At 40.6% G+C, this 13,768-nt stretch overlaps 1 protein-coding gene across 1 annotated transcript in view; it reads right to left on the minus strand.

Annotated features, from left to right (window-relative positions):
- Positions 1 to 13,768, minus strand: part of SORCS3 (sortilin related VPS10 domain containing receptor 3) — a gene marked incomplete at both ends in the record, with an annotated part of 312,909 nt that overhangs the window by 17,037 nt on the left and 282,104 nt on the right. The window contains 4 exons of the mRNA XM_082311355.1: positions 1,240 to 1,373; positions 4,378 to 4,564; positions 11,421 to 11,592; positions 13,081 to 13,194. Coding sequence (XP_082167481.1) covers positions 1,240 to 1,373; positions 4,378 to 4,564; positions 11,421 to 11,592; positions 13,081 to 13,194 — 607 coding nt within the window. The remainder of the gene's footprint in view (positions 1 to 1,239; positions 1,374 to 4,377; positions 4,565 to 11,420; positions 11,593 to 13,080; positions 13,195 to 13,768) is intronic.

A 13,768-nucleotide genomic window follows, 5' to 3' on the forward strand; every position in this document is an offset into this window, starting at 1 on the left:
CTCTTCCAGTGCAGTATAAACTATGTGGAATTACCTGGTACTTGTCATAGACTCGATGTGTGTATGTGGGTGATTGCCACAGCTCAGCTAGGGCACAGCAACTTGCCAAGTTATAGTAAGTGGTTTTTGTTCCTGAGCTCTTCTGGTGCCTCAATTATGCTTCCACAAAAACAGGTGAGTTCTTACAGTAAGCTTCCTAACTTGATGTAAAATCCCAGTAGACACAGCATTTCCTGGTTTGTTTGTTTTTTTTTTTTTTTATTTCTGCTACTGTTGGTAGCTAGGGTAAGAGGTTAAAATGCAAGCAGCTTTGTCAAAGAGAAAATAAAATACTTGTGTGCCTCTCATTTTTTATCTCAAGTTCCATATTTCATGTAAAATCCACGTTTTTTTCTCCTGTGATCTCACCTCAGTGTCCATCTTCAGTTGCAACTCAATAACGTAGACAATGATGTGACTTAAACTGCTTTTGTAAATAACAGCAGATACTACATTGCAAAACTATCAGCTGTACATTTCACGACTGTAATAATGGAGGACTCCTAAAGCTGCAATAAAAATGGTAGCTAATAAGCAATCCTGCTCTCTCCATTTGAAAGCATGACCGCAACTTGTAGTTTCACTTACTTTAATTATTGATTAAAAAGCTCTTTGTAATAAATTTTTGCCAATCATTTGAAAATTCATTACAAAGAAGTCTCACTTCTCTCTCTAATATATCCAAGACTGTGAACAATGGTCACGGACAGACACAAACAATTCATTGAAAGTCTAGCTTGACATTCTAGATACAACTGGTTATTTGAACACCAACAGCTTTAAAGTATTGTGTTGGAATCCAGCATTATATACTGCATACTGGTACATAATGGAAACCCCCATGGTTATTTGAACACTAGCAGTTTTTAAACACTGTGTTGAAAGCCAGTATTATCCCATATATAGTGGTATATAATTCAGTTAAGTTGCAACTGAATGCTGGTAATAACAGTGGTCTTCAAAGCTCAGTAGGGCTGATAAAAACCAGATGTAAAAAAGTAATGACTCCTAAGAAAAACACGAGACAGGAGGAAATAAAGTCGCAAAGGTTGAAGTTCAGATAATGACAACCCTTTTTAGATAAGGAAAAAAATAAAACACAAATCAAGCAAAGGCAAGAAGTTTTTATTAGGGCTGAGAGAGTTCCCTGTCTGGTGTGACAAGCTTAGGAAGTAAAAATGAACCAAAGGGCAACTGTACCTTGGTGCTGTTACCAAACCACCAGAAGTAGGTAAGCGTGCCTGCCTGACTGGGCCAAACTACTGCAGTAATGTTGACATCCTTATTTCTGATGGCGACAAAGGGGACACTCAGATGGACGTGCTCCACTGGACCTGCGGGAAGAGACAGTTCATTATTAGAGGCTTTGAGTTAAATCCTCCCTGCACAGTTGAGAACAGCAAGGATCTTTCCTTTAAATAAATCAAATGTCTCATGTCAGCAGTGAGACTCTCTCAGAGCAATAGAAGACAATTTCAGCAGTCAATATGCAAAAGAAAAAGATAAAAGATTAATAAACATAAAATCACATTTTTTTTCTCACTCTTAATTCTAGGGGAGCCAGAAATGCACATTTTCCAAAGTGCTAATTTCAGACAGGGTCAGCAGTGTGTTTAGAAGAATTTTTTAAATGCAGTTTGATGGAGAACAATGAACTGGCTTCACACTGGATAGGGAAAGCTACTATTGAAAGCTTGAGGGATAGGACACAAGAGAGAAAGAAAGTGTTTTCTTGAAAATATATCCACTACCAAGATTTGTGGGAAAATCATTTTAGCCAAGATGATTTAAATCTGATTATATGTTAGGCATTTATGACTTGATTAAATACTTCCTGACAGTTCTTTAGAAGGTATCCAAAAGAAAGATTAATGATTTTGGAAATACTTGGTATCTTTTTGACTTTGGCCTGACCTTGAAAAGTCTTTGGGGAGTCAGTAACCACTGGCAAAAAGGCAGGAACTACTTGAAAGATGTTTGCATTGGCATATCAAAGCATTTAGCAGTCAGAAGAACTTGTTTCTGAAAGACTTAAAAAGTAACAAATTATCAATGCAAATTTGTGTCTAATAAATGCAAATGTCCAGAATGAGTCCAGTGCATGGAGTTCAGAATTAAGAAGCCAGTTCCTCTCCAGAAAAAACAACATGTGTAAAAAATACTGAGGTTTTGGGTTTTAGTTTGTTTAAAGCTTTTACTATCTCCATTGTTTTCCATCTTGTTTAATTTTTTGTTTTTACTGGTACTGAATTTCAGCTGATAACTACTGCACATCAGACAGTGTTACTGAGTCCTTCTGGATGGTACCTTTTAAAACACAGCAAACTGATAGACTATCACTGTGAGAAGGAAAGGATAAAAAACGAAAGAAGTGAGATGGGGTTTTTTTTGGATAAGACATTAATTCTGGGAAGCAGGAAATTTGCTGATTTTAACTGAGACAATTTTCTTGTGTTACCTCTCAGCTTTTCAAGCATGAAATGGAGACATTAATCACTTCTCCACCTACTTGGATTACAAGGACTTTGGAGAGAGAGACCAGTTCTTTTGCCACCAGAACATACAGCTCCAAGCACAATGGGACACTATTCTTGCTTTTGGCATCTAAGAACTTGTTCTTTTTGTTCCCCTTTTCCAAAGAGGTCTCCACCAGAAAGTCACTTCTGAAATCTGCCCATAGCAAGTACTCTGGGTTCCCAAGAATAACAGGTTCCCCCAAATATTTTGTGACAGTGCATGTAAGAGGAAAAATATTAATATCTTAACTTTTTTTAAAATGAAGGGATGAGCAGCTTGACAGCAGATTCCAGAAAGGTGAAAATCTGACTGACCACTGATAAAGCTGCAGGGTAGAAAACTACTGTTGCTTGAGGCCAAGGACCTTCTTTCTCCTTTTTTTCAGCACAGGATTCCAGCACCAGACAGATGGTATAAAAAGGGTGATTTATGTAGCAGACATTTTTATTTGTACATTTGAGCTTCAAGGTCAAACCTCCTATATTGACTAGTACATACATCCAAATATATTAAAAGTCTAGTACCGAGGTATCATCTTATTTCAGTGTTAGCATGAATGTAAATGCTTGCGAAATATTTCCCTAGAGATAATGATAATAAGTTGGCCACCTAAGAATGCTATAAAAGTCAAAGGAGAGATCTGAGAGGCTGAGGAAGAAGAGGGTAGAGTAGCACAACCAGGCCAAGCAACTGCCCCTCGTTGCATTCTGCTCTAGTATCTTCACCATTAAAAAGCAGTTCCTACAAGAAAAATCAGATAATCCATACAAAGCTGGTTGTTATTACCAGGTAACCATCACTTTTGTCAGCTAATGGCCCAAGGTGAAGGAAAAAACAGTTAATGCTCTAATAACAGGTTGTTAAATGCAGCCATGATTGACTTTGAGGGAATTATGAGCATAATAAAAGCTTCAAGGAACATTTATTCCTTCACACAGGGAGCTTGAAATTAAAAAGAAGAAAAATGTTCTTGCATTTTGGAAATTTCTGACTTGCTTCCTTCCAGCAGAAAAGCTCAAGTAAAAGATAAACAGGCTAGAAGACATTCTGACAGGCTAAGGGGGAAGACAGACATGGCTGTGAACAACTTTAGGGGCAAAACCGATGAGGTACATCTGAACACAGATGGAGCTCGCTGCCCAGAAGATCTATCAGCCTGAGAGCAGGACAAAGAACTGCGATCTTCCTGGTCTCATCCTGTGTTCCACACCCTCTGCTGTCTCCTGTGGCTTTTAGAAAGCCAGCTGGGGGCTTTATATTTGAGTCTGCTCATTTGCCAAGTGGAGAGAATTTGCATTGATCAACCAAACAGGAGGGACAAGTCAGGGATGCATGTGAAACACATGAAAAGTAGCACATTAGTCCTCAGTACATTCATATCCCAGGAAGTATGCTCAGCATAATGTTTTTGTTTTATTTAGTAAGCACTGTAAACTCCCAAATCCTGAATAACTGACTCAAAATTTAGTAGATTAATCTCAACCTCTTGGATTTAGAAGTATATTGAAAGCACACATTTGGACTTTGTTTCATGTGCTATTTGGTCTCTAACCCTTTCAGAAAGCCCAAGAAACATTTTCAAACTTTTCTATGTACCTGTGAGGACTGCAAATATACTTGTTTTAAGAGAAGCTTCCCTTCCTCTTAATTCAATAAAGTTTACTTTAGATAGAAGAATGTCTAAAAGTCCAAGCCTTTGGAAGAGCATGAGCTGCATATATAAGTGGGTTTGCATGTATTCTTAGGCCCCACTGAAGTTGCAGGGATTTCCAGTGAGGTTAGGTTTTTCACCCAAGGATTCCAGCAGCTGGAAGTACTTACAGACCACATGCAGGAATAGGACAGCAGTATCAGAACCCAGGCTGTTCTCTGCGTATGCCGTCACCTGAAAGATTCCAGCACTCTTATACACATGCCTGATGCCATCCTCCACAGGGCTGAAATTAGCATAGGATACTGCAATGCCATCTCCAAAATCAAGCTGAATGTTTGTCCTCTGGAGATCGCCCTGCAACAGAGAAGGCTGGATTAGGAAACTGGGCTGATAAGAGTGATTTATATTACCCTCCATCCCACTTCTCAGTTCCATTTCATTAGCATGGACACAAACTTGTACCTTTACCAAAAAAGCCTAGCTTTGTTCTGTCAGTCCCCAAAGGGGCTAGACTCAGATCAACACCAGGTAATTATATACAAGTAATGCTTAGAATAGCCAAACATTTATACCTGTAAAGAGATGCTATTCCCTCGTTTGGGTTTAGGGATTTTGGGAGGGCAGAGTGCCAAATGTGCATATATCAAGGGAACCATATTTGAATCATCTAATGCAATGCATGGTTGGGGATTATGTGTCACTGAAGTGGCCAGGGCTTTGCACAGCCTTTTGTTGAATGGGTAGTGTCCAACAAGTAACTCCATCAGAGGCAGTGAGGTGGGAGGCACTACACTGATGGCAGGCTAGATACTAACTGGAGTCCAATTCCCATGTGCACATGGGAGCATCAGGAACACTCTGGAGACAGGACAATGGCTGAAGTAGTTCTCCAAGACGTTCCAAAGAAACAGAACCTAGTCACCAAGATGCTGTAAGTCTAGTCTAAGCTAGTTTTCCAGGCTTTCTGTATAGTCAGTGGAAGAGGGAGAAAGACAGACAGCAAGAGACCAACACATTCCATCCTAAGATAACTGAGACAGGTGACATGAATCATCATCTGCAAATATCCATCCCTGTACTGTGATGATAAAGAGTTTAGGTGACTAGTTTCAGTTAGACATGTAACTTCAGAATAGCTGAATTTATACAGGTTGAGTCCCACATTGAGGACTGACAGCTTTTGCCTAATGCCAGTCAACACAGAGGTAGGGCCTGGATACACAGGAGAATGAAGCAGATGACAAGAAAATCCCTTCTAGGATTACTGTCAATGACAGCTATTAAATGATGGAGGGAACAACAGACAAGATTCCAGCATTGCAGGTATTGTCTGGAGGCAGCAGCTGCACTGTTTTAATTTAAATCATGCTTTAAACCACTGTAGTTGAACTGTAGAAGTGCCTGTTATTTCAGTTTCTTGGAGCCTTACTTTATACTTGTTCTCAGCTGATTAAAAGTAACACAAAACAAGGCTAATTTAAACAGAGCTAAAGCCCTCTGCAGTGATTTCACTAAACTGAAATAAAACTAGGCCTCAGATTAAATCTCTGTAGCTTTCTATATATATAAGATGTATTGGTCCAAGTAATTTCCTTTCATGAAAGGTCTCTACTGCATTCACTATGGGTGAAGAAGATACCACTACCTTTTAGAGACACTCCTAGCCCAAAACTGAAACTAATCCCCAGATACACTGAGGATAAGAGTGAGATTCCAAAGTAAAAAAAAAAAAAAAAAAAAAAAAAAAAAAATCCCTGCTCCTAAATTTAATTGTGGGGGGGGTTTTGTTGTTTTTTTTTTTTTTTTTTTAATAGGAAATTCAGAAATATTTCACGGCCATCTCATAAATCCCATTATAGCTGTAAGCGCACAGGGTCAGGATCAAAGCTAATGTGCCGTTCCATTACACACTGATCTAAGGGAGGGAAGTAACCATGTAACTCACAGGCAGTTCTGATGTACTTACAATCTCTTCACAGCCAGCTCAAATTCTGCAGGGTATTACATCAACTGGGCTCACTGGAAAAGACCACTGAACTCACAGATTTCACTAAAGCCTCTGGGCCAGGTATTGCACAAAATAAATCATGACTTCCTAGAAAAACTGTGCAGATCAGACAAAGGGAAAAGATTGCTTGGGAAAACCATACGTGTGACAGTCCTTAAAAGTTTGAGCTGACAGCACCAGCTTTCCTCTGAGCAGTAGTTTTCAAGTTTACCTGTGTGCAGCAAAACACATGGCTTGCAGTCTAAATTCTGACTGTGAACCTCACATCCGTAAGCAATTTTTCATATGGTCTGAATACATTCGTATGTAGCACAGATCCATTTTGGATCATGACTTCTTATCATCCCAGGACAGTCAGGATAAAGGCAGAATATTGGCTGGATCATGGAAAAAGAGGTCCTTAAATCAGGATTAAATAGTTCACAGGCTGTTCTAACACAAACGGTCAACAACGGAGACCAAACGTACACAACAAAGGCTCCTAAAGAGAGACATATATCCATGAAAGGCAAGAGGTCCCAGTTCTTGCCTCCCACTGACTCCAAACTCACGGGAGCTTCTGTCTTACTGGCAGTTGCCATCAGCCTGTGTAAGTAGCAATGGTGGTAGTGACACAGGCAGGATGCTGTGTTCTGCTACTGCTCCTAGCCCTGAAAGTGCACCTGATCTTGTCCTTTGGACGGAAAGCTGGGAGCACAGACAAGAAGCCAGACTACACTGAAGCAGGTTCCCTGTGTAGATAATCAGGACCGTAGCATGCCCCACAGAATTTATCTTCATGATAGGCTATGCCCGCATTAACAAATCAGTGTGTAGGAAGGATATTTTTCAGATGTGAATTTGCCTTGAGTGTATACTTGGAGTCTTCAGGTACACACCCATATAATCAGGGTTATTACATGTAGTTTTTGAAATATGGGTATTTGGTTATATGTGTTAGATCTCTCTCCTTGCTCCATCATTCCCATTCCACAGGAACCAGGGGAGTTTTGTCTATTGATCAGCGCACCATTTTCACCTCTGTCCTATGAGGACATTAAAAATACAGTATAAACAAAAAAGAAAACATTGAGGACTAGAGTGGTAGTGACACTAAAACCTATCTATAATATTGAGTAGCCAATAACACCCTTTTGACAGAGAGTTTTTTAAGTCACTCTAAAAAATTCTCTATAAGGGGCAAAATTACACTCTTGGGATATTCAGTTATTTGATAGAAAGGCTCCCACAGCTTGTTAAACCTTTCAAAACCACTTCTCAAGGGAATGTACTAAGACCACAAGTTCACCTTGTATGGAAGACACTGAACATAAGATAAAAATTTGATCTGGGCTGGATTCATCACTGGTGACCTTAGGCTGAAATCTTTTGCACCTATCACAGCAGCTCCTCTCTCATGCCTTACAATTCTCTTTTCTATTTCCTCCTTGCTTCTCTAACATAATTCTATCTGAAATGAGAAGGTTTGAAGTGGAGAAGCAGGAACAGATTTTTCGTGACTAAATAGTAGCAGATGATCTTTCCACCCAATTATGAGAGTTGGGTCTTCAATGCAAAGCCTGCCCATTACACAAATCATGTTTTCTTTCTCCTTTCCATACCTCTGTATCCAGTATATAAAACACTAAAACAGGTGTGCTAGCCTCAAACATGATGTCAGATATTCTGGAGTTTATGAATATAAATTAAAATAGAAATGAAGTGGAGGCATTTCAAATGGAACAAAAAATCATTGCTCTCCATATATATTCAAAAGGCACAAATTATTGCTTTAAGCCTTGTAAACTATCGAAAGGGAATGAGCTAGGGGCTGTCACAAAGATTGGAGCTCTGTATACTGAAATCAGTAAGGAAGCAAAGGGTAGTGGGATGGGTGGAGAGGAGTACTGCCATGGAACAGCCCTTCAAACTCATCTCCCCATCAAGACTAACCTGGAAAAGTTTTCCTGCCTGAAGCCACACTAGCAAAGCAACAAAAACTGTAGAGACAGAACAGTGGTTGAAATTTTGGCCTTCTGAAGTTAAGGGCCAAACTCCCACTGATTTCAGGAGGGCTACATTTCATCCAGTATATGCCTGGGGCTGGTGGGAGTGGAGTGTATATACTTCATGTGTTTTGGTTCTTCTAATGAAGCTCTCAAATTGTTTGCATAAAAACACAACATGGATGTGGCTACCTCTTTCTATAAACACAGTTTAGCAATCTTCTAACACACGTACAGAGCTCCAATACTTGCTCAGGCTTGTTCTTTGAATAGTCACTGCTTGCCTTCTCACCTCACTTGCAATTACAACCCTGTTACAAAGCCTTGCCATCGCCTTGTAATTACTGAAAGAGGGAAGCTGTGAGATGGCATAAACACAAGACAAGGGAACAGAACAGTTTAGTAACTGGAGCTGCCACATAAACAACCATTTAGGCCTCAGGGGAGATTATATACCCTTCAGAGGGGAGCTGGGGATGCACAGAAAAGATCAGGTGCAAAAACAGATTCATAGATCTGATCAAGAACACAACTCCATACAACAGCAATTTGTCGGTCTATTGTTTCTTTGTGCTCAAATTCAAACTTGGATTGAAAAAAGGTAAAAAAAGGGGGTTATCTCCTCACATTCTATTGCATGTATACACAGTCCGAATCACAGTCCAGCCCCATATTTCTAAAAACATAGTAAAATCATCAGTCACTCTGCATTTCTTTGACCGTTGTCATTGCCACACACATATTCAGAATTACCACTGTGAACAATACTACTAAAGCTAAATCTATAAATTCTGAGAAATTTAGTTTTCAATTAACTATGATAAAGTCTTCATTTACCACTGGACAGCATAAAGGTCAGTCACATCAATATATTGAGGGTGTGTACTAGAAGGTAGAAGGGAACTGATGGCTAATCACAAAGTTGCTGATCAGGGTTAGTCTGAAACAGTAGGAAGGCTGAATGGAAACCACACAGATGTATCTGTAGGAGGGCTTGTCAGACTGCTGTTTGGCTCAGAAAGTGAATGTAGACATAGGTCCAAAACAATCCACCAGGAAACAGACTGACCAGAGAAGATGAAGGGAGGCAGAACTGAATCTGTATGACAGCAAGGTATGTAGTTCTTAAGACTTCTACGGAAATTATTTCTTCCAACTAACAAGGAATACTTTGATGACAATTCATTTGTCTCAGGTTCACACTGAAAAACTGGAATACTTTTGCCCAAAATCTCAGTGTTGTGGTTTTTTTTTTTTCCCCCTCTTAAAATGTCTATTCTTTTAAGAAACAAACTCAACACACAACACTCTGTGGAATAAGCTGTTCACTCCCAAAGACATGTTCTTGAAAATCCTCTTCCCTTAGAAAAAAAAATTGTTTCAAGGAAATGTTTTTCTAACTATCCTTATTTTTCAACAAACGACATAGAGTGAATGCCCTCACAAATTTATTCAGCTGCCTCTTCAATCTCTAAAGCCTTGTAAAGACTCCACTCTTCAGCTACCTTGACTGCTGCCTTATTCCCCATCTGTTTATCATTCTTTGTACACAGCAGTTCTGCTTGAGTTCCTTAATAAATTACTACTAGATTCCTAATTTTTAGATTATGTCTGTTCTTTTCTGAACTCCCACTCACAGTGTCTATACAAATCGTCTTACCATGTCAAGTCTGCAGAATATAAAAGAATCAGCCAGGTAGACAAGAAATCCCCTTTGTATAAAGGCAGAGCATGCATGAACCTCTGAGGAAGTATGTAAAAAGGCCCTGTCAGATTAGTGTGGTCCCAATGAAACATTTAGTTAGTGTATAAGAATTTAAATTAATAGAAGTGTGTGTGTCTAAAAAAAAACTAATAAGGTATCACGAGAAAAAACTTCTCCAAGGCAGTATGCTCAGACTTACAACAGCTTCTTGTTTTCCTGAAGGTCTTAGTTGCCAATGGAGGCTACTCTGGGGACTGGGAGGGGAAGGGACACTAGGCTTGCACTGTTTTCCCTAGAGATCTACTGTTGCTTGTTGTCAGAGGCAGGATATTTAGAAGACAGGCACCTAGTCTGTCTGGTGTCATTATTCTTATGGTTGTGACCATGACATGCCTGTCTCACAGCTGTCTCCAGGTACTGTCCCAAAATGAAGTACACAGGACAGAGTAGATGACAAAATGTACTTGTGGTTCTCCAACACCACCTCACTCCCTGGCTGCCCCTCCTGAGACACCCAAAGATATTAGAAGTGAGGTTGTGAGTTAATTCTTCTGTTTAACTAGAAAGCAGATGTGACACAAGCCATTGTGGGAAAAACCACTGTTGGACCTCCCATGATACCTTCCACAGGCAGTCAAAAGCCAGCAGGGGAATGCAGCAGCTGCAAACACAGAAGGGCTTTTTGTGGTGCACATATACCCCTAAACATCAAATCAAATCACAGACCAGAAGAGGCATAAGATCCTTTGAGAAACCCTCCTGACAGCCTGAATACATACCAAGTGCCTTCCTTAGTTACCCAGCCTTTCACTGAGCCACAAGCCTTGGTGACACAAGCTGGACTATACACGTTTGCCAAACAGTGGGGTACTCTGACTCAGAGTGATCACCAGAAGTGCCTCAATATTTTGATGCTTCAGGCACCAGCATGGCCTGGTATCACTTATGCTACTGTTCGCTACAGAAGGAATCATACCACATTACAAATAAAACAGATATGGGCTGGGGAGCTCAGAGGTGGTTTGAGGAGGCTCAGTTCCTACTGCAAAACAATAATGTCCCTCACTGCTCCCCGTGTGTCTGAAAATGTTCCCCACTCTTCTTAACCTTTCCCAGGAAAGCTTCAGCTAAAGCTTTTCATCCCAGAAACAGAATTATTAAGCATAGAGACACCATTTCTGCCTCACAGACTCCATAAACTGCAGTTCACTGGAGGCAGCAAAAAGCTAGTGGGGAAATATATTTTTGACTAGATCTATCTTTCTTCAGCATTGGCTTGTTCATTACTGGTAGACAAGATAATCAGCCAAATACTCCTTTGGCTTGACCCAATATGATTGGTTTGTATGTTTCATGTATAGCCTTCTTTCATGAATTTTCCTAAACCTCAGGAGTGTTCATCATTTCCTGACCCCACCTGATGACTATTTTCCTCTCAGCAGCCTGCCACATGAAGGAAACGAGTGCCAGTCCTGCCACACAGTGAAAGGTTTGCTGAGCCCACTAACAAACCTCTTCCATAAGGATGATGAATGTGGCATTGTGTCCCTGCTCCGTGACCAACTTTCCATCAGTAGTGAGGATGTGCAGTCCCTGAGGTGCTTTTCCAGGGCATTTCTCCATCTTGGCCATGTACTTCTCTCGCAAGCCATCTGTGCAGTTGTTAGACACAATCCTTCGGTACCTGGAGAGCAGTAACAAAAGGAGACTGGGCTCAGGCAGTGGGCGGAAAAGTTTCTTTGTTTTGTTTTTGTTTTGTTTCTCTGCATTAATGCATGTGTTTTTTCAAATGCTAACTGCCTGCATGATTCCCGCACTGAAAGGAAGAATCAAAGAAATCTAACGCTTTATTAAATTGGAGAAAGCCAAACAAATCACAACCCAACCTTCTCCAGAGATTCTCAACAGCATCACTAAGCACAGACACACATTGTGGAGGTGAATTATTCCGCACTGCTAAAAGGCAGAGAACTCCCCCAACTCCCCATGCCTGCAGGATTGCACCCTGCATCCCAGCTTTTTAATTATGGTTTTTATTACATTTTGTCTGCCTCTACTCTGCTAGAAGGCACTTGGAATGACCTGCCAAGAGCTTTGTCCAGTCCAATTTTAAAATAATTCAAGGAATTAGTTTTTCTCTTGGCTCTTCTTGGAAGAAGTTAGCTAACTAGCAAGACATTTGGCTATTCCCAGTGTTGTTGAGAGGGATTAACCCTTTCTAGTAATTTCACAGTAAAAATATAAGATTGGTTAAGAAGACACAGACCCCAACTATTTTCTTATTGCTCTCTGTCAAGAGGGCTACAAGCAGTCATACTGGTCAGGGCTCCTGTAATTACATCCCATATTTATAGCAACCTTTCAGCTGAAAGGGGGTCTCTGAAGTTAAGTGACTCCAGACTCCCAGCAGCCTCACTTTGTTCAGTCACCCGCATCAACCAGCTATGAACAACCCTGTCATAACAATCAGACATGCAGGACCCGTGACTCAGAAGCAGCCCTGCAAAGTCTTCAGTGCCTGCACTGCCTGAGAAGCAACATCACAATTTTGCACCAGCCAGTGCAACAAGGGTTTTAGAGTAACCCCTGCATGACAGAATAGCATTTGCAAAGCAATGCAACCATAATAAACCAACACTTGCCATCTGTTCTGGGTAAAACCAAGAGAAACAAGGACATGTAGCTTGTCTGAAATCTCAAGGCATTGTATATACAAAGTGAAAATGGCAGAGGGGAAAAAAAACATAAGGATAAAAATTGCTCGTTTGAGCCTCCCCAGAAGCTGTTATAAATAGGAGCTGTAAGATAGGAAGAGGTTCAATGAAAAACGATGTGAAATACCTTGAACCTGTCCTTTTAAATGTTCAGCTGTCTCTCAGATAGACCTTCCTGATTCACCTTTTAATTTTGCAGCAAAGGGGAGCTCCAAGTCTAGGCTCCAGGGACCATACATCACTTGATAGCAATGCAATATCTACATGTCACTTATGTTAATGTGCTTCTCCCTGCCTCTGAGGAATGAGGCAATGTTCCATACAGATGCTGCTGCAAACATTACCTCACGAATAAGACTGGAAAAGAGCCAGGCGGGATGCAGAGAAAAAAGAACCATCTAGGTTCTCTTGTCTACTGCAAGGTCACCAAAACCAGAGAGACTGCAAGGTTCACTTACCCAGTGCTGTTCAAGTAGCTCTGACCAATGCTGCAATCCTTGGACAGGGAGGACGGGCTGAACCAGAAGGCTGGGACACACTGGTTGTTGCTGTGCCTCTCATACCCATAGTCACTATGGAGACAAGTCACGAGTGCATCACTGTACCCATTCACTAGATTTAGCTCAGAGTTTTAGGTGACATTTTTGTTCCCCAAAACATGTGTGTGTTGGTGGCTCTCTGCTGGATGGCACAACATCATGGATTGGGCTCATCCAGAGGCAAAGTGTGTGATTAGTTTGAGAGGCAGGAACACAGTTCACAGGAGGTATGTGATACCTGACAACACCAGAACTACCAGCCTTGCAGAGCACTGGAGGACTTGTGTTTCATTTGGTAACAAAACATGGGCAGAGATTCAGAAAGGAGATTGTATTGATAATTTCTTTTCCTATTAATCTCTCATAATTTCACTCGTTGGGTTGTTTTGGTTTGCTTGCTTTTTGCAGTCTTTGCTTTCAGGGCAAACCAGACTAATTCTAAGATCTAATGCTACTTTTTCCCAACAAAGCAGTTAAGAATATAAAACATTAGGAGCACTTCCTGAACAACTAGCCAAAGTATGTATATTTGTGTATCTTAATGGCCTCCCTGCTCTTTGACTGAGCTAAGACTGGCCTGAAAGAAAACCATAGCTGATGTTTTTTC

This window comes from Platalea leucorodia (assembly GCF_965183815.1).
Source record: "Platalea leucorodia genome assembly, chromosome: 4".
In the NCBI taxonomy this organism is placed as follows: Eukaryota; Metazoa; Chordata; class Aves; order Pelecaniformes; family Threskiornithidae; genus Platalea; species Platalea leucorodia.